At 34.6% G+C, this 27,965-nt stretch overlaps 1 protein-coding gene across 3 annotated transcripts; it reads left to right on the forward strand.

The window, feature by feature from the left end:
• LOC121419174 (RNA-binding protein 25-like) lies at nt 1–27,220 on the forward strand. 3 transcript variants are annotated; one of them, XM_041613520.1, is made up of 21 exons: nt 1–125; nt 2,017–2,022; nt 2,150–2,297; nt 2,758–2,804; nt 3,928–3,996; nt 5,764–5,865; nt 6,638–6,787; nt 7,263–7,328; nt 8,102–8,204; nt 8,748–8,824; nt 9,467–9,550; nt 13,553–13,761; nt 14,137–14,317; nt 14,609–14,772; nt 15,627–15,777; nt 16,949–17,086; nt 18,103–18,256; nt 19,191–19,268; nt 21,369–21,694; nt 23,847–23,993; nt 24,516–27,220. In XM_041613520.1, exons 3-21 carry the CDS (start codon nt 2,201–2,203, stop codon nt 24,606–24,608), a joined length of 2,436 nt encoding a protein of 811 aa, XP_041469454.1. In that variant the 5' UTR covers nt 1–125; nt 2,017–2,022; nt 2,150–2,200; the 3' UTR covers nt 24,609–27,220. The 3 variants fall into 3 exon arrangements, with proteins under 3 accessions (XP_041469454.1, XP_041469452.1, XP_041469455.1); XM_041613518.1 differs by lacking the exon at nt 2,017–2,022 and having other exon boundaries at nt 20–125; nt 2,122–2,297; XM_041613521.1 differs by lacking the exons at nt 2,017–2,022; nt 19,191–19,268 and having other exon boundaries at nt 20–125; nt 2,122–2,297.
• The last annotated feature ends 745 nt before the right edge of the window (nt 27,221–27,965 follow it).

The following is a 27,965-nucleotide window of genomic DNA, read 5'->3' on the forward strand; positions in this document are numbered from 1 at the left end:
CCGTACTCTCAGAAAACTTGAAATGAATTGCTAGGAAAAGAGAAGACTGTAGAAATCTATTACATTTTACAGGGACAACAGAAATATTTTCGTCGAAGCTAGAGAACATTCCTTTTTTTGTTTAGGTGAGTATTGCATTCGCTCTCGCCCTTTCCTTTCGGTTAGCCAGACCCGAGGTCGCTTTCGCCGGTACCACACCATGAAGTGACTGGTTTTCCGTTAGTATCGGCGGCATCGCGTGCGATTCTTTTTACACACATATGAAAGGCGAAAAAGCACAATTCTGTGATGCATTAATTTGGATTGCACAGGATGTCAAATTTATTTTTTAGAGTAATGTTGTTAATCGGATCAAAAATCAGATCGAAAAACGGTTTGGCAGTCATGCTTCTAAAATCGAAATCGAATCAGCGATGTTTAAACAAACATGACAAAGCCAAGGAATACCGTACATCAAAATTTGTTTGCGGTCGAGGTCGTGCACATCCATGACATCTTCCTGACAAAGACAAATGCATTGGAATGGAAGTCGCCAACATGCGCGATCATTTGGCAATTGGCACATGTTTTAATATAGGGGTTTTGAGGTGTTACTGCTCATGCTGCTTTAAAATAAACCGAGTGATTTTATTAGAAAGATAATAAACGAAAGACGCATCTTCGGAGCAAAGTCGCAAAGGAAAATGAAATGCAAATGATTTTCATACAGGTTAATGAACGATCAGGGGGACATCTTTTATAAGTAGTCTTAGGTGCTTGCGATGTAGAATTATTGGAATGATCTCTTGATCTCGTACGACGCATCATCTTAAAGTCTCAAGTGCAATTAAAACACAACGGCAAATTGTCCATAGACTGTGTACAACGGATAGATCGTCTCCGCACAGCGATTCTAAGACCGCTGATTGGTCAATCGCGCAGATCACGTCATGATCACGTGGTCCGAAAAATAATTCCTTCGGACTGCGTGCGGAAGTATCGATAGCGATAACGATATCCGGTCACAATGTGTACGCGGTAAATGGTCTTGGTTCGTGATCAGATCGCTCCGGTATCGATCAAAAATTATCGAAACTCTGCAATTTCATGCATATTCACGCGACGCTCCGAAACCCGGAAGCCAATTGACTTTGTGCACGTTGCGATAGACTCTACAAATTCCAACGAACACGATGACATATAGACGCTAATTTGTAAGATTTTGACGGAAAAGAAAAAAGTAATCGAAATTCTCTTACCTGTGCGGTATCGGTGAGAAAATAGATCCTCCGAGAATACCTTTCATAATTCATATAAAATACGCGAAAGTGAAATTCTAGGTCGATTTTGGTACGAGGTGATAGAGAATTGCACACTTGTTTTGGTGGAATTCTGTGTGGGGAAATAAAAGGCTTGCACTGCGCATGCTTACTATATTTTCATTCATAAATTGGTTCTCGGCAGTGGCTGGATGACGTCATGTAATAAGCAAAAATGTACACGACCGCTACGTTCACGCTCCGCTATCCGTTGTACACAATTTGTCGCTGTGTAAAATGTACTAGGCCTAGTAGAAGTCGCAAGCACGCGCGATGATTCGGAACATGTTATTAAAATTTGGGGGGGAGCTAGTGTTTTCAAATCAATTTATTACTATATTGAGAAATGAACTTGAAATCCAAGTTGAAAGCGCTATATAGGGTTAAAAGCAATTTTTTTTCAACTGTTTTGACTGAACTATGATGTAATTTTTTTTTCATTTCAGTTCATTCTGAATATGAATTTGATTTCAAAATGGAGAACTTACAGACACAACTTTCAGTCACTTATATTGCAGCCATTGTAAGACATGCGCAATTTCCTCCATTGCTTTTTATCAATGCAAACCATGGTCATTGGTGGGGTGATGTCTTAGGCGTCATCATTTGCAGAGTGACCAGGATGTGAACAAAACTCTTTTCCTGAATTCCAAGTGAAATTTAAAATGTCATAACTGTCTTAGTTTACATCCGCATATGATGATATGTTTGTTTGATTTTACTTTTTATTCAAATTAACATTTGATTGTGTTGGCTTTGGCTTTGATACATGAACACATATATTATTTTATTTTCTTATATTTTCTTGTTAAACTGTCTGTAGGTACTTCACCATCTTGAAGCTTGCTATCCACCAGTGTGATATATATTCCTGAGGTGGAACTGAACACACTGACTTCAAAATGTCCTTCTCTGGTGGACGGCCACCGTTTGGTGCGCCAGGAACATACCCACCAGGCATGCGGCCACAGTATTCGCAATTTGGATCAATGTCACAAGGTAAAACACTAAGACTACAAAAGAATTTTGTTTTTTATTTGTTTTTCAACCAGGATTGTGAGAGTTTTTTTAAGTTAGCTTTGTAGAAACTTGATTCAGTAATTTGTCAAATTTTGATGTTTGTTACCTTGGCTGTGACAATAATGTTTCACAAGTATTTGAGAGTAAGTCTGCAATCTTCAATGGAAAATTGCTTTAGACGGTGATTTGAGAATTACATTGTTCTGGGACCTTCACTGGCGCACACGTGAATGTCATCCTTTGTAAACCAATTGATCCATTGCAAATCTACCTTTGTCTGGGGAAAAGTTCAGTTTTGCAGACCTCTTTTTTTTCCAAGCAGGAGACATGATTAGTGTGTTTTATGAATCATAACTAGCAAAAATGAGAGTTCTACTATATCTTCATGATCTAATTTATGTGTGTTGTATAATAACTGGAATTCATTATTTTTATTTAGTGAGGCAAAACGTTAGAATGTCTGGACTATTACCAACACCACCAGGGGTAAGTTCACCAATCTTTTGTATTTTTGAATAATTTATTATAATGTTTGTATTTCTGTAAATAACACATATATAAAAAGAATATCTGAACCTGCTATCTATTATCTATTATGATGTATTAATTTCTGTGCTACCACCTCACTAAGTAGATCTAGCAGTAGTATGGTGATTTTAGAACACATAATGCTACTAAATTTTCTTCATGCACTAGATGTAAATTCTGAACAATGATTATAAGTCAAGAGTATTTCATTTTATATTTATATTTGATGGCTAAGAATGGAATACCAGAATTTTCAGAAATATTCCAAGAGTTAGGGCAAATATTCCACGAATGGCAGATGAGTGGAATGATTTTGGTATTACATGAAATATAAAGCCACCCAATATAATTATTATTATCTATATATATAAATATTATTGTATTACTATCTATCTCGCCCCACTCCCCCCCCCAAAAAAAAGATGGAAAAATGTGATGAAGCAAGTCAAGTCACTTACCACAATCGGTTAATACAGCCTCAAGATCAAATTTGATCGTAGATATGCATTTTATTGTGACGTCATAAGTATCATTGTGCTCTATGATGCGCATCGCATTGCACTCATTGTTGTACAGCTGCATTGTATATGTCATGCATTCTCCCATGCGCACTAGACTGTTGAATATGGTCTCGTATTGAGCAGCAAGTTTTGTACAGGTGCCAATGTGATATTGGTCAGATTTCGATCCTTTGAGGAGTACGCTCTTGTATTGAACAGACATTTGATGCCGACCAAAATATGCATTTTTAATGCGTCGCTAAAACACTCTATATAGATAATAATGACTTTTAACAATCGATATATAATTTTTTGTAACTATTTTAAAGTGCCATCAGGGAGGATGATATTATTGATTACATTACCCAAAGTATATAATTATATCATCTACATGTATATTTAAATGATCACTTTTATTATCTGTAATATAATAGATGATGGGGCAGATGACAATCCTTTTGCAATGCAAATTTCTAGTTAGTATTAATTAGTAAATACATCACTCATTGGTTATGCGAGAACTACTGTTATTACCTTTCATCTTTTTATTCACTTTTTATTCTTCTCCTTAATGTCTACAGACAGCTGTATCTGCCAACAACCAGTCTTCAAACAGATCTTCATCAGTTGTCAAACCTTTTGTTCCTCCTGTAAGTGTTCACCTTCTATATAAAGAAGTAGCAATATTAATGTGCACACTCACTTGAGATATTTTTTTTTTGGATTATATCACTGGCTGACTCCCAGAGAATGAAGCCTTGATTAGTTATGGCGATAAAAAGCTCAGCACCATTTTTCATAGTGGTTAAACATAGTGAGGTAAATCTCACCTTGCTAATCAATGCACATTTCACACTTCAAAAACTCATGACACCACAGTGATTTTATTATGAAGGCTTGAGCGATGTAATATGATGTCATAATGAATTCATTATGATGTCCTGAGTTTTGTTGTGCAGGCCGAAGACTTCGATTTTATGTCTTTATTTAATTGACTTGTAGCTGAGCTTTGTTGCACTATGTTTTAGTATTGCTTGACTGATTTATCACTGCTTGTGTGAGCAAAACCTTTTATCTACAAGAGAGAGAGAGAGAAAAAAAATACAGCCAACATAACACTCTATCCAATGTGAAACCCTATTATACAGTGTGTATCAAAAAAAGTTTACACTTAGAAAAAGCCATGGGAATTAACAAATATACAAAATGTGGGTAATTTTTTCACATATAATTATGGGTTTGGGTCTCATCTATCCAATGAAAGTAAAAATTTTGACAGAATGTTACACTTGAGTGAGCACTGTCCATTTTTGTAAAGCTCGCAGAAATCTGTTTGCGCAGAAATGCTTGTTTTCACGCTGTGTCAAGGGAAAGGGCGAAATCAAACTTACCCTGTGAAGCATTTCTCATAAATTTCCCTAGCACTTTTAGCCAATTGACATAAAACGGATACATTCAAGCATTTTGTAACAATTTTGCCGCCCAAATTTGAAATTTCAACACTTAGTAAGCACAACCTTTACCCTTTTTGAGCCAGCTGGATCTGAGGACATAACTGAATCTGAACAAAAGTTTATATCAGACATCTCCAGCATTTTTCACTAAGTTTTTATCATTTAAAGTTGGTTTACATTTCATTTTTCATTTAATACTTGTTTCTCCACACTTTTCCCAAGCTTGGCAATGATTAACAAAATGAAAATCAAGCCTAAGCCATTTCATGTAAATCACAGCTCAGTGTAAAGCAAATATCGTCATGATGGACTCGGTGTGTGGGGGAGTGGGGTGGGGCGCAATGCACTCTTTGAAGTGTTTGGTCAAGGAAACAAGTTTAAAAAGGTAAAAGATATCTTCAAATCAATTTTACTAACTAATTTCCACGTGTTCTTCATGATTAAGGTCTACTTTTATTCGCATAACTATTTCAAAGTTCTGCGCAAATCATTTTTCACCAACTTTTCAAAAGTAAGTGGTGCTCACTCAAGCGGAAATATTTTTCGACAGTAATATTGTCATTTGCTTAAATGGATCTGTACCAATGCTAAAATGTGGAAAAATCGTCAGGATATTACAAATATATAATTTTACAGGATTTTTTCTAAGTGTAAACTTTTTTTGATACGCACTGTATATGACAGAAAGAGCTAGGATTCTCACACATTATATTATCACTTGGAGATTGTAAAGGAATTAAAAAAGTGATTTTTAAAAAAGTACAAGGTTTTTTTTTACCCTGGCAAAGTTACATATTTAAGCCTTATCAATTGGTAATTTTTACATCCCACAAATACTTCTGACTATAAAAGCAATTGATCCATGATCTTTGATTGAGTGTAAATATTTGGGTAATCAGCTTTTTTTTAATGTGCAATATTTCATGTCGTTTATGAAGTCAATATTGTTGCTTTATTTTTCAGAAGGAAGAAAAGACTGAAGATTCAAATAAACCCAAGACAACTGTCTTTGTGGGGAATATTTCTGACCGTGCACCAGATACACTTATTAGAGGCTTACTTGGTGTAAGTATTTCATATAGCTATTAATATGATTCAATGATTTTGTATTCTATGTTCATTTCATAGTGAGTAGTGTTTGTGTTAGACTAGGGGCATAAAATATTGGGGGGAGAAGGGAGGGTAGAAACTTAGTGATCAATGGATAAGGGCATTTCCATGAAGTACGAATGAGTGGGATCTTCCTGTTTTGTCTCTGTTTTTTAATCATATGAACAGTTGTAATTCTTTCAAATTTATATAAAAAGGTTGAATAATATATGTAATTTCCTGTATACAAATAACTGTCACAAAATGTATATAGTATTTGAGGTCATTTACTTTTATATTCCATTAGTCACTTTAATAATCATTTTTGAGATGATTGTCAAATGAGTAGATTAATAAAGGAAGTGGTATCCGAACAAACGAAAATGCTACTGGTGCCTCTTCTTTTCATTAAATCGCACATATAATTTTGGACATTCATTCTCAGTCATGTCATCCAACATTACAATGTGACAATTTATGAAATATTGCTTCCAACATTTATTCAGATTGCTATGTTGTCTGGAAATACAATTTAAATAATACAAATTGGGTATCCACTGTACTGTATGAGAAATAAAAACTCCCTGAAACCCTTTTGTATGACATATTAGCCATAATTGTAAAACCTTTGAAGAATTTATTTGTTATCAATATATAGAGATGTGATGCGGTGTTGAGCAATTTATTTGTTAACAATTTATAGAGATGTGATGTGGTGTTGAGCAATTAATTTGTTAACAATTTATAGAGATGTGGTGCGGTTTTGAGCTGGAAGAGAGTACAAGGAGCATCAGGAAAACTACAAGCCTTTGGTTTCTGTGAGTATGGAGACCCAGATGCAAGTCTTAGAGCTATCCGTCTACTTCATGAACTAGAAATAGGAGATAAAAAACTTTTGGTAAGAAAACATCTTAACTGTGTCTTTATATATAACTTTTAAGCTGTACATATGCGTATGTACGGGGTTATCAGAGTAGTACACAATTCAATAGAATGCATGATTATTCAAATCAACTCAATTCAGATTTATTTCATTTTCCAGTGAAAAAATATGACAGTATTTAAACAGTAAAAGTTTTTTTTTAAACTAGTTAGTAAACTATGATATAAACAATAATACTGAAAGGATAATATTGCAAAGCAATTGCAGCAAGAAAGGAACTGCTTTTTTTCAATAATTGAAAAATAAATTATTTAAAAATGTATTATGCTGTCTGTCAATTTAAGGAATTTGTTTATCCCCCTACCCCTATATCCAGATATCCAGGCAGTATAACAGCCTATATATGTTTTCTATTTATTTTTATTTAATTCATACATATTATGATTCTTTGTCATTGAAACTTCATTTCCATTTCTAATTTACTGTTCAGGTTAAAGTTGATGGCAAAACAAGAACACTTCTTGATGAATATTTACAGAAGAGGGATGGAGATCAGGTAAGGAATATCCTTTTATGATATCTCAAAACAATAATAGTAATTATTTTTCAGAATAATGATGATTTATCAAAAATGAATACATGAATTACCTTTGCATCTGCTGCCTTGTGGTGTTCATGACACTTAGATTATCATTATTACCATTTTATAGCAATGCTACTATAGTATCTAACACGCAAGTACCTCAGTATCCCATCTACACCTGGGTGGAGAGTGGCAAAGTTTAGATTGACAACTTGCCAAATGATGCTAGTGCTTTGTTATGGTTGAAATACATGACCCCGCTGTATGGAAATCACATGCACTTTAAAGAGAAATGCCAGTAGTTGCAGTAAACACTGATTTCATGAGGAAGTCTGTAAAACCAGGCTTAATTATCAGTATATCATCAAAGATCTAGATCTGGTACAGTTACATAAACTGAACTTTGTGAAATCTTGAAATCTATGCTGAAAAATGTTCACACTGAAGATCACCAACACAGATAGGCACACGTGGGACAGTGTATTATTATTGCTGGAATAAAGACCCGACGGAAGTGACCAAATCCGCACTTATTTTGCTTATTTTTCAGCAATTACACTATTTCTTCCAGAATCCTTTGGCACATATTTTTTATTCATACAAACAGACACTTGGGTGGTCATTATATTAGATTCTGTAAAAAGTCATTTTGAGATCGTTACCAGAACTGGAATTTATCAGGTATCAGGTATGCCTTATTTCCACTACTCTGTAAAGCACGAGTCATGCACTTTCTTTCTATCCAGGCATCTGAGCTAGATGAGTCTACAATGAGGGAAGATGCTGAAGTCAGGACTTACATGCGTAGACTTATCCATGATTACTCTTCACAGCTACAGAGAGCACCAGGTATAAATATGTGAATGTAAAGCTCTTTGATTCAGGGCTTACCAAGGCCATCAAAGATCTGTCCTTTGGATGCCCATCTGATTACCATTAATGCCCCTTTCAATAAAGTTTGCTGTGCCCTCTTTTATTTTCCATTTGTGCTGTATTGTAGAAATGTGCCCAAGAGAGAAGTAGCCTTGCCATAAAAATATGAAAATTTAAGGCCTGTTGATTGCTATGTGAACTGTATTAACGAAGGGTGCACAGTGATATATAGCTTAAATGATTCATTGTGACAGCATTAGTTTTGAATGGGGCAGCAACCTGATTTGCAGGCCCTATATATCCCACATAATTGCTGATTGAATTTGCCTAATAGCATTATTGAATTACATATGACTAATTTAGTAGTTTGAGAATAATTGTCATATTGGGAGAAATCACTTTGCTCATATTCATGACACTATATAATTGTAGAAAAGATAACCTGTGGTTGTCATGCTATATTGTTATTTGTATTCATGTTATGTGTGTTCATGATAGCATTATTTTTTGGTCATTCAGGCGCACCAGAAGAAAAGCCCTTCCATGGTGTCCAGAAGCAGAAGCAGACGCAAAAAGATGAGAAGCAAAAAGCTAAGGTATGTTGTTCTCCTGATCTACCTGGCTATTTCATTGATTCATTTATTAGAAGTGACAAATTTTTACTGATTCCATTTCTTTGACCAGTGCATGTAATATGCACCAAACCTATGTTGGCTTGCAAATATAAAATTATGATGAATATTGTCTTATGTTTGTAGAATGTCACATCTATATGCTTCATAACATTCTTGTAAGATTGAAAAAAAAATAACCAAGTGAATCATGTCAAAGTTGTTTTGTGCTTGTTGGACATCCTTATTATTTTGAGCTTATGAAATACCTGTCGAATGAATGTAAAAAATGAATATCCACATTTATGTACAACTTTATTCAGTTGGTATGAAATCATTACTTAAAGTCAGATTTGAGGCAATAGTTTGGAATGCTTTAACCAATTGTAGCAGAAAAGAGATTTTAGAATACAAATCTGCCTGTTTAATAGGGACAGCTTTAACTGTCTTGTTCATTGAAACCTTTTTCTAATTTGATGAGTAACTCTCATAGTAGATTTGCATTTTTGAATTATCTTCATATTCATATAAATATATTTACTTATGTGTATGCAAATTTCAATAGCCACCGGCCTATAGCTTGTTGTTTCCTATGAATATTTTCCTTAATTCTTCATTTAATTGCAGGATAAGCTTGATGACATGAATTTAGAGGAAGAGAAGAAAGATCTCATAAACCGTGAGATTGATCGTTTCAGACAATCATATAAGGTAAGGATACACCATAAGATTGACATTCCTGTCTTCCTCAATGATTTTATTGAATTAAAGTTATCTTTGTATAAATCATGTTCTTTACCTTTGCTTTCATCTTGCAGGATGCTGTTGCCCCCATATTATCTTTTCTAATTACGTATAATAAGTGGAAAATGGATGTAAGAAGATAAAGACTCATCAGGAATTTAAAAAAAAAAAACCTGGAGCAAAACTCGTCAAAAGCGAAAAATCGGTATTGAAAAAATCATTTCTGAAACTTGCTATTTGCTTTGGCAATACAATAAATTGGGTTTGGGTGCAGAAATCGGCTGCACTCCTATAAAACACAGATATGAGAGGATTATAGATCCTTTTTATTACATTTGTTTGTATTGGGATGTATATAGCGAGCTATTATTACCAGGTTGTTAGCTCTTGCTGGCATTATTTGTTCAAGAATTTGGAAATTTTGAAAGAGGGAATCAAAATAATTTTGGAATTTTTGAAAGAGGGTATCATAACGATGATGATGGTAACAATTAGATCAACATATCAGGGCTAGTAGACATATGTGTGCTTGAATTTGATTCATGTTAAAAATAAGTTTTCTCATTGCAACAATTGTACCCCTGCCATGATTATTATAGTACTCCTTCAACGGCCCCATGGCTTGGGCCTACGTCAGGGGGCGTGATAGTCGCTGCAGCCTGCGTCTGATTCATTTTTTAATGTTTGATCACGGGTGAGTACTTGATATCTTTCTATTTTGGTTAGGAAATCAATTAGATCTCTTTATTGCAGGATATGGAAGGTATTTTGGACCTTAAAAATGACAGGTATGTGGATCCTTTATCTTCTTCTGTTAATGATTATGAAACTGTAGGCTTCTTTGATAGACGGCATGCTCTTTTAATCCATTGTCCTATCTTTAGTTTCATTATATGCAATTCATTTTTATCATGTTTTATTACTTTATTCATGCTTATTATTTAAAGGTTTATTTTTTAAGGTGGTGGGTACTGTGCATTGATTTACCTTGCAACAGTATATTTTAGCTCCGTGTTGCCAATGGGATTTTTTTAAAATAAAATAAAATTAGTAAATATTTTGTTTCATTGTAAAGGACAGTAAATGACTTATTTTTGGGAGAGGAAATCTTAAATTACACTAAAATAACTTTTATGGTATTGGATGTGTATCACTGGGCTGACTGAAGCTGATCCAACAGATGAGGATGCTGTACAATGAGGTATGTGCAATGTATTTGGATGTGTTGTATAATTAACTAGTATCTATTTCATTAACAGGATGACATACTATCAGTTCAAGACCTAATGGAAAGCTATTTGGAATTAAGGTACAGGTGTATGTGTGTACTTTACCATTTTTACTCATCTGGTAATGATAAAATTTGACATTTTGGATTATTATTGCTCCTAAATTCAAACTCATCTTTAGGGGATGAACATAAGTTATCTGTACAATTCAGATATTCATTTTATTTGTATATCGATCTCTAAGTCATTTTCCATTAATTTCCGTTCTATAGATATTCACAAATAGAACAAATTATATATATGTTTTTAGCAAAAAAGAGAGATGAAAAAAATAGGTTCTTTCTCAAGTATGTTCTATGTCAATATTTTTTTCATAAAAGGCTTCACTTCGTGATCTTTTTTTTTCTTCAAAATTTCAATGTATTTTTCATGTTTAAATATTGTTTTTCTTGTTTGTAATATTCTATTAGTGGAGACTTTCATGTTTTTTTTTCAATATGTTTAACATTGTTTCATCAATTTGGTCATCTCCTCTTCAATTATATATTACATTTAATTTCAAACTTTTGTTTGAATAATTTCACTTAATGATAATGATCTAGTTGGCATTGAAATATGTTTACTAAGTTAGTTACATGATCATATGTGACATATGTGTCATGTGACAAGTCACATGGTAGTATGACAATCATGTGATGAATTGTCAGGCCTGAGAAGCTCGCCAGCAGAGAAGTTGAAGTTCCATCCAGTCCAAGCAAGATTTCCAAGATGTCACTGTAATGCGCAAGTCAATACAATGTAGCTTTCATTACTTATGCTGTTTCATTTCACTGTTGCTTTTTATTTTATAAGATTGATTTGGTGAATATGTATGTATTTATATGTGCCTGTGCTTATGCCCAAAGTTCTCAAAATGGTGCAGGCTTTCAGACCTTGGGGGGAAATGCAAAAATATATTCAAATTTCATTTAAGATTGATCTTGTTGCTTTATTTTGGAGAAAAATATCAGCACAGACTTCACAAGGATCATTGTATTTATTTATGCTTCATAAACTATCCTGAAATTGAAATATGATGAAGTTGATTGCCATTTATGTCTTTGGGCAGTTCAGAGCATTTTACACAAAACTTGCACCTGATAATCTTAGATTTGTCAAGGCACTGTTAAAGCAAGATGACATTTTGTAAGTTCTTGCTTGAATATGATGATATAGCTATTGTGTGAGGTGTTCTCCTTTTCAGCCCTTTATTGTTAGACATTGATTGATGAAATGATGTAGTGCATGCTCTCCCCATGTACCTCCTTTTGATGATTTAAGTTTGTTTTAATGTAAAAGCAAGGCAATATTTGAGACCTTCTCCACAATGTGTTATCCATTGGTCCTGTCAAGCTACAATCATCGCAGTCAACGTTGCGACATGGAGCAGTCTTCCGCCATGCCTTCAAGTTCTCCAAGATTGAATCCTGTCTGGACCGAGACTGCTTTCCAATTGTTCTGATACTGAATGTTGACATTTGGAGACATTTATCATCAGTCATTTTCATTTCTACAAGCTAGCAGCCCTCTGCAAAAGTGGCAATGATAGTTAAGTATAAAAAAAAAGAAAACTGACTTAACTGTAATGCGACACAAACTGTTCTGATGAATATATTGGAAATGATGGAATAAACAGCAGAGATTGCAGCCAAGCCTTGGATTCCAGTGGAAATGGTCACTTCATGGAGGAGCAGGAGCAGGACAAGCATTGCCAATGGAAATAGGTTTTGTAATTGGATGAGGTCCAAATGTTGCCTTGGTAGGCCAGGGGATGTAAGACAGATCCCAGCTCTTTTTTGTTTGGATATTTAATTTTCTATGATTTGTGATACTATTAGCCAATGCAGGGTGCCAATTTATTAATTACTTAAAAAGAAAAGAAAAATTGGCAGCAATTCATGAAGAAGGCTGGTGAAGCATTGTCTAAATTCCCTGACCTGTTTATGTAGTAGCTTTTATTTCATTAATACTTCTTATTTGTCTTTGTGAAAAGGGAATTCATCCACATATTAAAGTTTGATCTTTCATACTAAAAAATCTTGCAGCAATTAATACACCTTTCCAATGAGTTGTACTTACAAGATTCCAGTGTAATGATAATCTGGTTCATTCTATTTGATTGCTGGTCTTGCCATTTTGGAATTATTTCAACAAACTTTATTTTTAACAGACTGTGCACTGCATTTTCAAACTCATATTTATTTCAATCCATGCTAGAATCTAAGTTGGATTAATTCCCTTGATACCTTAGCATTTGTTGTTACTATATCTGTCAGAAAATGTTATTTTAGGATACTACATGTTCCCATACCATAGAAAGTTGACTTAAAGGGATATTATCGTACTTGCACAAAAGGATTAATACAGAGACCATTTGCCCATGCTCTTTGCATGTGCACTTGTGACATCGATTCGTCACTGATTGACTAGTTCCATGTGGAACATTCACTATAACAAAATGTGTAATTTGTGGTCTGTTGATGCATATATCGTTACCACAAGATACACTAACAAATTATATTACAGACTTACAGTGTCAACAAACATTGTAGATCCCTGTACAGATGTGAGGATAATTACCCTTTAAAGTGGCAACTGAGTGGTTTTAATTATTAAGTATACCCCATTAGAACTAAGCAATGTCACCATGTTTTATACTAGATAACTACACAGCTGTTATTTTCTATTTTGCTGTCTACAGGATCAGAGGGAAGCACTAGAACAGAAGGAGACTCCAGAGGAGAAGGAGAAGAGCCGGAGGGAGCGAGAGAAGGAACGAGAGAGGGATCGGCAGAGGAGAGAACAGATCAAGGAACGTGAGAGGAGAGACAGGGACAGAGAACGAGACAGACACAGAGAGAGTGAGCGGGAAAGGATCAGAGAAGAACGAGAACGGGATGAAAGAGACAGGTAAGATAATTACTCATGCATTCTCTGCATGATTAATGGTATGAATATGTGTTCATTGTGTATGAAGTTATAGTTCATGAGGTTGAGATATTTGTGCTTTCAAATTTTTATTTTGAGTAATTTACTCCATCAGATGATCATGGGCCTTTTTATGTTTTTGCATTTGAAAACTGATGTTAATTAAGTGCCCCCTTGTGCATTGAGATTGAAAGATGAATTTGCAGGAAAACATATTGTGATTTTTTTTGTTTTATTTGCTAAATCTTCATATTTTTTAGACTTTTAAGCCTAGAAGAGAATTTGGTGTGTTTTCTGTTTAAAACCACAAGCATTTTCTTGATTGAAATGACTAAGTGTTTTGAAATATATTTATAGGTATGAACGCGACAGAAGCAGAGACTACGATCGAGACTATGACCGCGAGCGAGGGAGAGATCGCGATCGGGATCGTGATCGTGACAGAGATGGAGATCGAGATCGTCTTGAAGAAGAAGAAGATTATGAGAAGAGGAAACTTGAACGTAAACTCAGAGAAAAAGAGGAAGCATATCAAGAGGTAAATTGATCTCAGAGTTCATGTTAATACATGTGTATTTCAGAGTGTTGATAATAGTAAAAATCTTAGGGTTTATCATAGTTGTAGTTTTACTACTCCAGTCGTGTAATACATTCACATAAAATGTCAAGTGATAAAAATTGAACAGTTTTAAAGAACACTCTTAACAAGAAGTAGTGTCACAAAATTGTATGTTATTTGTAAAAGTTTCAAGTCAAACAGTGTCACAGGTATAACATGAAATATCTCATCATTCATAATGTATGTGTGTTTTTTTATTCTTTATTACAGCGTCTCAGGAATTGGGAAACGAGAGAACGTAAGAAACAGAGAGAGCATGAGAAGATGATTGAAAAAGAAGAATCTGAACGGACTGAGATGGATAAAGAAGGTAAACGTCTCAAAGAATTCCTTGAAGACTATGAAGATGAGAGAGATGACCCCAAATATTACAAGTAAGTAAATCAATAACCTCTTTGTTTAAAAGTGTGTATAAGATGTCATTCACAGACATCTTGCCGCTCAGTATTATGAGTTTGAGATAGGGTTGGTAAATTCTGAAAAAAAGGTATAATATAACTTAAAAATGGTGATTCATATACATGTATTTGATTTTTGAAAAATTATAGTAAAAAAAAAATCATTACTGATAATGTACTTATGGATACTCCAGGGGCAAAGCTCCATGATAATAAATGTTTACATTATTAAGTTTTCACCTGCAGTAATATCCTATTATTTGTCATCCCAACAATGTTCACATACCAACCACTCTTACTTCAGCTAAGCCTAACAAATGAATAAGATGCGATAGATTTAGGGGTGGAAATTGGTAGGGTCGTTTCTATGACTCTTTTGCGTGGAATCTAGTAAGTTGATAAAGATAAGAAAATATTTTGGCTTTATGACCCCACCTCTTTGGTTGGATAGCATTTCAAGACATGTTTCTCGTCAGAAACATCCTATCACCTTGATCTCTTTTGATAAAGCAGGAGGTGGTATATCTTGGATCCAACATCATCTAGTCATTGAAGTTTCAATGTCATAATATATTGATATTATTGTCATTATTGTGCAGTGCTAGGAGGGGGGGGGATGACCATAGTTATGTGTTTCCAATATCCATATTCTGTTGGTGTGATTGAGTTTACATGTTGCATACTCTGAAAGGGTCAGTGAGGCTGATATCATTACTAACTCATCCTTTTATAATTTTGGGAAAAGGAATAAGGAATTTAGGGTAGAGATACATTGCCATTTCTTAAGTTTTTTAAGTTTGATATCATTTTAAATTTGTTGTGGTTACCAGGGGTAGTGCCCTAGAGAGACGGCGGAAAGAACGTGAAAAGGAAGAAGACAGCGACAATCGGGATAGGAGAAGGGAACGAGAGGAAATTGAAGATATCAAACGAAGACTGATGGAAGAAGGAGGGGAAGATCTAGATGCTGAAATAGAAAAGGTTTGTGAATAGCAATTTACATTTATATGGAGGTGAAGTGTTCATGTTAGTCAAAGGTATAAGCAAAAGCCACTGAAAGTTAGAATTTATCAATTTCTTTTGGAAATTTTGATTGAATTTGTGTAGATTATAATTTCAAATAGTTGCACTAGGCTTGCCCTATGTAAGCACGGAACTCAAATGAAAAGCCATGAAAATTTCCATTTTTATGCTATAGAAAGTGAGGAAACTTTGGGATATGTATTGGTGTTTGAACCCTAGCTCGAAAGTTGTAGAAATATTTAAAATGTTCAAATGTACTTTTTAACATTTCAGAATATATGGAATTCCTTTTGCTTCTTTAACCCTATCTAGGCCGGGGTATTTTGGGAGTTCATATGGCCGGGGGGCCCCCCCCAAGATCTCGGCCATCGACTGCGCGATCGCGCCGAAATTGGCACTCGGGTTGCCTGGGACATAAGCTACAAGATTGTATAGTAATTTATTTCATGCGAATCGCTATTAAGTGATTATGCTAATTTATGCGTAATTAGTATGCAAAATCATACTTCTTCCTCTAACTCCCTAAATAAAGCTCCAAATGTACTAATTTTTGGTATAGAAACTCTTTGTGGTGTTCTTAGCAAGCGTTCATGAAAAAAATTGCGATATCAAATAATTTTCTTATGTATTTTATTGTTTTTTGCAATTTCTTATGTATTTCTTTGTTTTTTGACCTTTTGTTTTTCATTATTTTTTCAATGAAATTTGTTGGGGACTCTTCTGTGATCATAAAAAGCATAAAATAAATACATTTAGACCAGCAAAACTAAAAATAATCATAAATTTATGAATTTTGGTTGAAAACACAATTTGCATTGACTTTGTACACGAAATCACGTTTTTGAGCAATTTTCGGTCTGACATGCACTTACATAATGTTGCGTAATTTCGGAACCATGTACCCGGGTGACGCAAAGTTGGTCTCAAAAGTTGCGCAAGACTTGAAAGTAAAAAGTCAGCGAGCGGCGCGGTCAAAAAATTTCGCGCGGCGAGAATATTGCGCGATTCGTTGAGGGGGGGCCTCCGAGGCCCCCCCCCGGCCTAGATAGGGTTAAGCCTACGCCTGTGGATACATGAACTTAAATGAATTTTATGTTGATGAGTGCCACAAATATTTTTACTGTTTTAGTTGGAAATGGAGCGAGAGAAACACAAGCAACCACAGCTTGACAAACTTTTAACACCGAGGGCGCTACAGATCAAACAGGAGCAACCACCCACCTTGAAATCAACATTTGAACCAGCTGATGCACCCATGCCACCAGAGGTTAGAAAATATTCATTGAAAATGAATGTAGATTGTGGGCTTCTTGAACTCTTGCAACAAAATAGATAGACAAAGATATATATGTGATGAATGATAATGACACTGATGATAAAGTTTATAATGCTTACAAGATGAGAAATAAAGAAATTCTCTCTGCTTTAATGCCTAAAAACTGTTTCTCATACAGTATATATGAGCTTTTATTTAATGCTTCTATAATTAAAATATTTGAAAAATAAAGAAAGTACAAGCCCTTTACTTTTGCAGCACTCTGCCATATTTGTCACATCATAAAGACTTGTAAAAATGGTAATTGCCATTATGGTCACTATAACAAAAAAGAAAAATTTTATTGTTTACCAAATTGCCATATTTTAAGGGAAGATGCTCTATGTATGAAAATACTCTAGCAAATACTAAAGGGGTTAATGCACTTTGTCATAGGTTAGAACCATGTCACGAAACCCAGAGGAAATCATAAGTGGCTTTTTATTACCAGCCCTCACATATCATCCTATACAAAGCAATGGGTAATGCAGAAAAGGTTGTATCAAGAGACACTTGACACCTGTATAACAGGATCTCTGCTAAAACAGGAGCAACACAAGCCTAGGAAAAACTGGTCAATGAATCAACTCTGTCATGCTTTCTTTCCTTTGTAGTTTATTTTAATGATATGGATATTGAATTGGATACATTTCATTTGCCATGAAGTTGTGCATTCTTTCCAACGACAGAAAGGCCATTATTTCATGAAAGTTGTCGGTAGTTGCAAATTGTTGAACAGTTGGAGATTGGTGCTTCTTTGCCAATCAGCACTAACAATTATTTATCAGAGAATTATATTCTATCAGTTCGAAATTCATGACGGAAACCATGTTTACCCAGAAGTTTCTCATATGCAATCTAATGTTGGATCCAACAAAATTAACTCTAAAGAGGAACCTCTATAATGTGTTATTTGATGGCACAGTAATAATTGTCAAATATTGATCTTTTGAAACCGTCCAATGTAGAACAATCAGGGACCTCGTACTCCAGCTAGTAGCAGTGATGATGATGATGGTGGAGGAGGCTTTGAAGCCATCCCTGATCATTCCAGCCAATCATCAGAAGATGATTCAGCAGCTGCTAAAGCTCAGCAGTTAGGATTTGGACGAATTAAACTAGGTAAGATAAGTGGCAGTCTATGCTGCCATTCATGGCCTGAAATATTTTGTATTTAACTAGGGCTTATGGAAAGCATTGAATTTTGATAATTGATAATTTTTCACCCTGTTTTCTTAAAATCAGAAGTATTTAGATAAATTAGATATCCTTATAATATTTATGACAGTTCCTTAAAGGACAAGTCCACCCCAACAAAAACTTGATTTGAATAAAAAGAGAAAAATCCAACAAGCATAACACTGAAAATTTCATCAAAGTCGGATGTAAAATAAGAAAGTTATGACATTTTAAAGTTTCGCTTTATTTCACAAAACAGTGATATGCACATCTCGGTCGGTATGCAAATGAGGGAACTGATGACATCACTCACTATTTCTTTTGTATTTTATTATATGAAATATTTTGATTTTCTTGTCATTGTTATGTGAAATGAAGTTTCATTCCTCCCTGAGCATGTGGAATTCCATTATTTTAACATTTTGTGCTTCAGGCAAGGAGGTCCTAATCATCAAATTCGTAAAAATTTGAATATTGTATAATTCAAACAATAAAAAAAAAAAATGTGAGTGAGTGACGTCATCGACTCTCTCATTTTGATGTAACTGGCTCGTTCATATAACTATTTTGTTAAAAATAAGCGAAACTTTGAAATGTCATAACTTTCTTATTTTACATCCGATTTTGATGAAATTTTCAGCATTGTGCTTGTCTGATTTTCTTCTATTGATTCAAATCAACATTTTTCTGAGGTGGACTTGACCTTTAAAACTGCTTATAATTGACTTCTGTATGTAAGGCATAATCCTTATGAACCTCACTTTTCATTGTAGTATTTTACCTGATATACAAGACAATATATGAGGGATATAAAGCAGGCTTTGATATTAGATGGTGAGAATGAGAGATGTTGATGATAACCGTTCTTTCCATACAGTTGAAGCCATGTCTTCAGACGAGGAATTTCCGCAACATAGACTAGATAGAGATAACCAATCAATGGAGTACAACACTGGTGATTATAACAAATGTTTGAATAGGTCATTGCACTGGAGCCAGTGTATGCTAGTGTCCTATACAAACAATGAAATACAATTCAAAGAGATTACTTATTCTTGTTTTTCCTAATATAATGATTAGGAACTTGATTATCTTGGTGTATAAAATGTTTTAATGTTAATTTCAATTCAATTTATTTCCACTTTAAGAAGCAACAATATATACAAATCAGTACAATGTTCAATACATATTAGTATAGTGGGGATCATAAAAAGCGCAAATGATGGCTTATTAAAACTGACCCCTTACAGTACAGGTAAATAAAGATAAAATAACACAAATGACAACAATGTATAATTCAAAATAAAGAAAAGAACAAAGAAAGAAGAAAGAAAGGAAACATTCGGTATGTGAATTCTGAATCAATCCGGTAAAGTAAATAGGAGGTGTCTTTTATACAGATGTTTTGAATTGTTTTTCAGTCTTACTATGTTATATTGTGTGTTTGAAAGAGAGAATAAGTTGGGTGTATATTATCCCTGTCAGATTTAATCTGACCTTTAAGCTAATTATAATAATAGTGTAAATTACATAGGAGTAGTGTTTTATTTCAGCTCTGCTTTATAAAACAGGTGGAATAAACATGTCCAGCAATGTTATCGTGGTCATATGATAATCTTGTTGTTTTATGATGTAGATATGGTCAATCAAAATAAGGATATGATGAAATGCTAGAGTCTTGACAGAAACATGGAAGTGCTTTTGCTCTTCTGCCTACACTACACCAATATGTTGGTACTGTGAACCAAACAACAGTTTGAACCTAAATATATTTTGCCAAAGGATTTCCCCCCTCTATCATTATAAGCTTATAAATATTTATATAGAGACATTCATGGCATGTTTGTGTAACTTCACAAATTGCAGTGCAACAATTTCAGTTAGGATTTGCTCAAAGTGAATCGGCAATCATTGTTCACTGCTATGTTTTGGCATAACCCATGTGTTTTCTTTATTGCGATAATCATAACCTGCATGCTTAAAAATTGATATTGAAATGCTCTGATTTGTATACAGCAGGAATGTCAGTCTTCATGCATCAGATATTTGGTAATTCTGTCAATTTATAAAGATATGAAAATTTGTGGATTTTTCCAAATGTATTTTGACACATTCTATGAATCAAGTCAGAATTGTACTATTTTCACTGCATTTTGTGTTCTGCCTAGTTCCACCTTCATACATCTCTCAGGCGGTAAGAGAAAGTGGTGAATAATATAATGTTGGATTAAGACTAGCAGTAGTAATACCGATTCCATTGTTTTTGCGTGTCTGGAATTTCCTTAAAGATGATTTTGCATCTGTTTTCTAATAGTGGGTGCTTAAAATATTTCATTAATGCCTTCCTTTATATACAGCTCTTATATTCATCTATATTTTTCTGTTATGAAATTTATTTTTCTTTTTTTTCTGTTATTAAGTGTCATAGATATTTTAGATTGGGCTCAATGAGACCATAATTATCTGGTTTGTGTGCTATTTATCTAATAAGAATGGTGACTGACAAAAGAAAATGCAAGTATATGTGCATCGTCTTCCATTTTCTCCTTGTTCAAAAATGTAATTGCAATATTGTTTGTAAACAAATTTTTTTTTTTTTGGGGGGGGGCTTGCTTCCAAATAATGCCAGAATGGTATTAAAAAATATATACAAATTTTGACATTTCTGTGAAGGTACATACATGCATGCCATGTGTGACAATGCTTTGCCTTTTCAATTGTTTGTGAGTTCTAACAAGATTTCATGCAAATCAATCAACATATTACACATATCCTATGCAATATCTTTTCCATTTTCTTGTGAAATGTTTTTTTTTTTGCATGACAAGTTCGGAAAATGACAAATGTGAGCATGATTTGTAATTGTTTGTGATGCAACCACCCTTTTTTAGGTGAAGGGTTATATTAGGAGTTCAAGTTGTATCACAGCATTTGTTTTAATGTTATTAGTATGAAAAAGACCATACATGATGAATGGTAATCTCAGTGTTCATTTATATTGTGGAACTAAGTCTGAAATGATTCCTTTATCCCATTCTCATTGCTCACCTTACAGGTGTCCAAGACTCCCCTCAAGCCAACTCCAATACAGAGGGTCACCAGAGGCCTTTGGTTACCGCGCAGGTTGGCAGCAAGCGCAAGAAGTTAACAGTAGGAGATGTATTCAATCAGGAGGAAACGGCGGATGCTGCAGGGAAGAAGAAACGCAAACTGGTCCCTATTGAGTACTCAGAGGAAGAGATGATGGCTGTGGGACAGTCACAAAAGATAGCTAATGCAGCAGAAGAGAAGCGAAAGACCATCAAGAACCTTATCGAGAAGATTCCTACAGCCAAAGAAGAACTCTTTGCGTACAAGGTGGACTGGGCAATAGTAGATGAGGTAAATTTGCTTTGTAAAATGACATTGCTCATAATTATGTCCCTGCCAAACAAAGTTTGAAGCAGGTGTTAACCCTTAATAATCTGGGGGAGTCAATTTGACCCCCCCCTTCGACAAATTTTGTCACTACGCCGACGCACGAAATATGTTGACTGTTCCGCTCACTAACTTTTTACTTTCAAGTCTTGCACGCATCTTTTGAGACCAAAGTTGCGATGCCCAGGTACGCGGTTCCGAAATTACGCAACGTTTGTAAGTGCATGTCAGACCCAAGTGTCTGACAAATGTGATTCTGTGTACAAAGTCAATGCAAATTGTGTTTTTCAACCCAAAATCATAAATGCATGATTATTTTCACTTTTGTTGGTTTCGATGGATTTATTTTGTACTATTTATGGTCGCAAAAGGGTCCCCAACTAATTTCATCTGAAAAACAATAAAAACAAAGGTTTGCAAAAACACAGAAATACATAAGAATTAAAAAACAATAAAATATATAAGAAATTAATGTGATTAGTGTGATTATTGATACTCCCACCAAAAATTAGCATTCTACTAGCTACTGTAAACGCTGCTATTTTCGCGGGATTAATTTTTCGCGCTCGGGCGCTGCACACTCCATAATCACAAAGTCACTTCCTTCTTGCCATCTCAGAATGGTTTTAATTAAAATTTCAGCAACGAAATTGTATTTTCTGATCATAATTTTATCTCTAGGGCAGCATAATTCAACATTGTTTTGATCTAATCATGAGCTTTGTGACATTTAGCGCAACTTTTCTTTGCGGGGCGGACATCGGGAAAGGCAAAACGGAGGCGCTGCTAGCTGCTGGCCTGGTATAGACGGCCGAGCACCGGGTAAGGATCGGGGGGACTACGACTATTCGAAGTGCATGGGATCAATCAAACACGGGCGATCGACCCAACGTCTTCTCAAAAACTAAACAGATCTAAACACTCACCAATCAAACAGCAAAAGCAATTTATATTTCAACCAAAATCATAATTTAAATACCGATCTGCGACTGTTAAAAAATTATCGCATTGCTTTAGAACAAATTCTCGTGATGCACATGATGGAGCTCAAGCTTGCTTGCGTAAATGCCGCCCTCTTTAGATCAAATTGTGCAAGCTCTTTGCCAAAATGATACACGCAATTGAACCGCGGTTCAAAACTTGCATTGAAATAGATGCTCATAAATTTGCGTGTTTTTAAATTCGCGCGTTTTTAAATTCGCGCTCGCCGATCTTGCCGCGAAATGCGCGAAAATTTTCACACCGCGAATATTTCCACTTTTACAGTATATAAATTGAGTTAAAGGCAAAAACATGCACAAAAAACAAATTTATAAAGTAGGGCAAATTTCATACGCTTATTTGCATAATTTGGAAATATTTCTGTAAATCTTGTAGTTTACATCCGGCTTTACGCGTATGCAAATTTTTGCATAATCAGCAGCTGAGATATGTATTTTCTGGTCTGAAATAGCCCAGTTTAGATAGGGTTAATCAGTATATTATTGGAGGATGGTCAGGCAGTTGGTCGACTGCAAATCTTCCTTAGTTTTCCCAGAATACTAACTCATTAAGACTTGATACACACTTTGCTCTTGCTCTTTCACATCCACATATTTCTTATGTATCCATCATGCTAAAGACTGACAAGAATGAGAATCCATACATGGATTAACAATGTTGTTCTTATTTCTTTATTATATTTAAAGACATGTGTGGGTAAAAAGCACTGATCTATTTCACACCCTTTTTTACTTTTTGGCTGAAACTTGTATTTTTCCCTCAAAAAAAGTACCTTTTGTTTCAAAGTTGAAAACAATGTGGTGGGATTAAGGGTTATGTAATGGGTCATCAATACCTGACACCACCATAATGTCTGACTCATTCATTATTGGCCTTGGGGTGGTGGCTCAACTTGCCCCTATAACTTACCCCGCCTTCCCCTACTATGTTGCCAAGGTTAAAGCCTGTTATGGCCATAAATGTGACAAAATTCTGTGAACTATTTTCATTATTGAACAGACAATACTTGCGTGACAACTTTGCAGAATGAAATTAAGAAATCTATATAATTATTGTTAATATTTGTTAATCTTTCTTTCTGACCCTCTCTTTCTCTTTGCCTTTCTCTCTGCAGTCTTTGATGGATCGTCGTATCAAACCTTGGATCAATAAGAAGATTGTTGAATACATCGGTGAGGAGGAGCCTACTCTGACAGAGTTCATCTGTTCTAAGCTACTATTACACAGCAATGCAGAGAGCATTCTCAATGACATTACCATGGTAGGTATCACAATCTTCATTGATGGTTGTTCCAAAAACTTGACATCATGTTCCCAAACATGGTGTGTGGCCCTAACTTGTAGATTCTTGTGTTAAGGCTTTGTAACCATGAGGAAAATGCACTGTTGAAATATCTTTTGGATTGGATGGGATTCGTCTGAATATAATACTTGGTATAAAAGTATAGACTGCTTTGTCATAAGTATTTTAGTAGCAACTGCAAATCTATTCAAATTGCACCCAAAGATGTTGAGGAAAATACACTGCATAACTTTGTTGTGCAAAAATATGGAGCAGTGAAAGCTATTCAAACAAATGTATTTATATGTTGACATAGCTTGGGAATGTAGAGAGGAATTCTTTTTAATCTGTCATGAAAGATTGTTGATCCAATTTATCTTTGTTCTTTGTGTCACTGTATTTCCCGTATTAAACAGATCTCAGGACTATATTTCTCATAATTTAGTCTCTCTATACAATAACATTTACAGCACCTTATTTTTCTTTTGTCTCTTTTTGTAGGTGTTGGATGAAGAAGCAGAAGTCTTTGTGGTCAAGATGTGGAGATTGCTTATATATGAGGTAGAGGCCAAGAAACATGGACTTGTCAAATGATATTCCGTATTACATCTGAAATGTAGTGGACTTTATACATCAAAATCAATTGCCAATGGAATCTCAGAAACACTTATATCTCATATTGTTGATTTTTTTTCTTCTCATTTCTGTTTTTGTTGGAAGTGGACTAATTCCTTTTTGTTAAATTCAAGAATGTCTTTGAGTTTCCATGGAAAGGAATTATAATTGGATGACACCAGACTCTACGAAAAGCCATGAATAGCCCTGTAACACGCCTGCATATGTAGACTTAGCTAACTACCGTATACTATATGATCAAATCAGTCGCAGACATTCCTTAGAATGATACTGGAAACAAGGAATGGTGAGATGATGACTCTGCAATGTGAGGCAAGGATATGATATACAAATCAATTACATAACATCTATTGGTTATAAAAGTTAATTCATCATGAAGTGGAATGCGAGAGTCTTCAGCAGAGAGCATACTTTTAAGAAGAGATATCATGAATCTCATATTTTGTCATTGCACAATCATAGTAGGAAGTCACTAGGAATCAGCTCATATATGCCTTTATTAATGCCACAGTCATAACAGTGAAACAGACTCAGATTGACAAAAGCCATTATATCATACCCAGTGACTTACCATTACTCAGTATGAAGTTCGTTTCATTGGTATAACTGTAGCATTACTTGGCATTCATCACAGGTCAATACTGGAATTTTGTATTCAATATTTTCAGATCAAATTGTTTTCTTTTTTTACTTTTTTTTTTCTTCTGGCAGACAGCAGAAGACTGTTATACCTTGCACTATTGGGTAGGCTTTGTCTTCATATAACTACCGTTTATCACATTTATTCTTTATAGGTATCTTATATGACAGGAACCATCTACTGATTAGGGTATTGTGTGAAGTTGAATTGAATAAATCTCTGTCAAATGTAGTGATTTATACAATTTTTTCCATACAGCAGTCTTCATGAATGTTTTTCAAAATATTTATATGGACGAGTTATGTACATTCTAACTATTGGAAGGAAACCATTTCCCATGTAATGTTGTGAATGTATGAATGAAATCATTTGATAAAGCTGCATCATCAACCTGATCTTATTACCATTTTTGGGCAGTTGCAGAAATAGTCGCAATCAAATGCAACCACTCAGAAGTGCTCATTGGGGACATGCGTTTGATGTTTGAATTGTGTTCAGTTTTTATTCTTCTATGGGCCCAATATCACTTTGCAAATCTGACCTCTCCAGTATTCCATGTATCACTGAATACTTGTAGGTGGACATTTTGTATTCCATTAATATTCTTAATGACGTGATTCTTTGAAATATTTCATTTATATTGTTTTCTTTCGTACTCACTGTAAAGTCTGGAAGGTTTGTCCATTACTTGACTTGCATTGTTTTTTTATAGTTGTATTCATCTTGGGAGCGTTTCATGAAAGGACTTGTCAGATGTTTTCTCCGACAAGTCCTGTTTTATGATTTATCTGACAGTTCACATAATAACAGTGCTTCGCAGTCAATCAAAAACAATGAAAGTTGCCAGATCTGACTTGTAAGATAACAAATATTGATGGAACGTTCCCAATGTTGATAAAATGCTCCCTATTTTAAGTAATATATATACCACTGAGATAATTCAAGAACTTGTCAATCAATGCTTGAATGTGTAGGATTTGCTAGTCATCAATCCGCAAGCAAAGGGAACATGCTCTTTCAAAATCATCCAATTTTCAAAAAAAAATCAAAGATGTGCTTACTATTGTTTTATTTACAATGAATCTAATTCTAACCTACATGCACATTTAACTTTTCCATGAATATGTCTTGTGATGTCTTTAAAAATATTTATACTCCACCTCTATTTGAGCCATTTTTAGAAAGGGAAATATTGAGGTATCTTACACATAAACAGCTTTCTTTATCCACTAACGTTCTGTCAGAAAATTAGTTCATATTCTATATCTACCTTGATGCAAATAAGATGACAAGATAAAACCAGGATATAATGTTGGTGAACAGTTTGGTAATGGAGCAGTACTGGCTCTAGAGAATTTCCTTGTTTGAGGTGGCAGGTATGTCTTCCATATCGCTGTAGGTGTGGCAAGAGCTGTAGTACTTGCTGTATAATTATGAACCAAACACGTAATGCAGCTGTTCATAGAGGTATGCATTCTATAAAAACCATAAATTCCACTTGTGTTTTGTTATTGTGATAAAAAAGGGCAGCATTACAGAAATACTTCATGAATTTTGATCCATAGTAATAATCTTTTTGAGTACTGACTTATCTGGTGGAGTATGATACTACAACAAGACCTTGGATTAATGTTATCTGTATGATTTCTTTTAAACTAGCAGTTGTTATAAGCTACTGAAATCCTTGCCTTTCATTGGCTGAGAGCAGACTTGTTGATTAAAATCACAGACAATACACTCCATGGGATGGGGTCCTCTATCTGGTGTCTTCTAAAATATGTATATTTTGTTCACTTAACGTGTGTACCAATCAACAACAAGGTGTAAAAGATGGTACATGATGTTCATCTCATCATACGTGTAAAGCATCCTGTATTATAGTCAATTCAGTTTCTTTTGATAATCAATAAAGTATTGAATGCTTTGACATGACTTGACATTTATTTTATTCTATGTGTGTCAGATAAATGAGAGAGTATTATGGCAAATGGCAACATGCCCAGTGGAGCTTATTCTTCTCAATTTTTGTTTTATATCTATTCTTTTATTTTAAATTCAGTTTATGATATGTTATATGTGTTTCCCAAATTTGTACAGCAACCCATGGGGGAAGGTCTTCTCGTCCCATCCAGCTGTGAGAGAAAAAAAAATATAAGAAATCAAAGACTTCAACCCCAAGCAGGCTACAAATAGAGAAATAAATGTCTTGACATTGTTTTACCATGATGAGTTTGGAGTCTCATGAAATAGTTTATCCTACTCTTACTATTGAACTCTAGTTGGAGTTTGGTTGGAAGACTTCAATTTGTGTACAGATATTCCAAGTCTCGTGCATTCCCTCAAATCTCTCTCTCACACATGTATCGCAGCCTATCACCATATGTATTATACACAATGACTGTGATCTACGTTGAATGACACTATGAGAAAATCTCACGCTTAGCTGGTCTTTGAACTTAGCATCTCTGTTATGACTGTATTGGTGTTTGCTAATTTTTGCTTCCAAATGAACATGTGCACAGCTTTAATTTTCTGTTTTATTTTTTTTAATTATTATTCTTACAGCCTATGTACAGTATAAATCAAAGTCCAAGTCTGCGATATTTAGAATTTTCTGTTTATAAAAAAAACAGTTGTATGCACATCCTAGTGGATATGTAAATGAGGGAATTTTG

This window comes from Lytechinus variegatus, chromosome 7 (genome assembly GCF_018143015.1).
Source record: "Lytechinus variegatus isolate NC3 chromosome 7, Lvar_3.0, whole genome shotgun sequence".
Taxonomy (NCBI): domain Eukaryota; kingdom Metazoa; phylum Echinodermata; class Echinoidea; order Temnopleuroida; family Toxopneustidae; genus Lytechinus; species Lytechinus variegatus.

What these genes read in the sequence shown, in the direction of transcription:
- LOC121419174 (XM_041613520.1), top strand. Translation starts at nt 2,201, where the DNA reads ATGTCCTTCTCTGGTGGACGGCCACCGTTTGGTGCGCCAGGAACATAC. An exon ending in AGAAGAGGGATGGAGATCAG is followed by an intron (nt 7,329 to 8,101) that starts GTAAGGAATATC and finishes CTTTCTATCCAG; the next exon opens with GCATCTGAGCTAGATGAGTC. An exon ending in TTCTCAATGACATTACCATG is followed by an intron (nt 23,994 to 24,515) that starts GTAGGTATCACA and finishes CTCTTTTTGTAG; the next exon opens with GTGTTGGATGAAGAAGCAGA.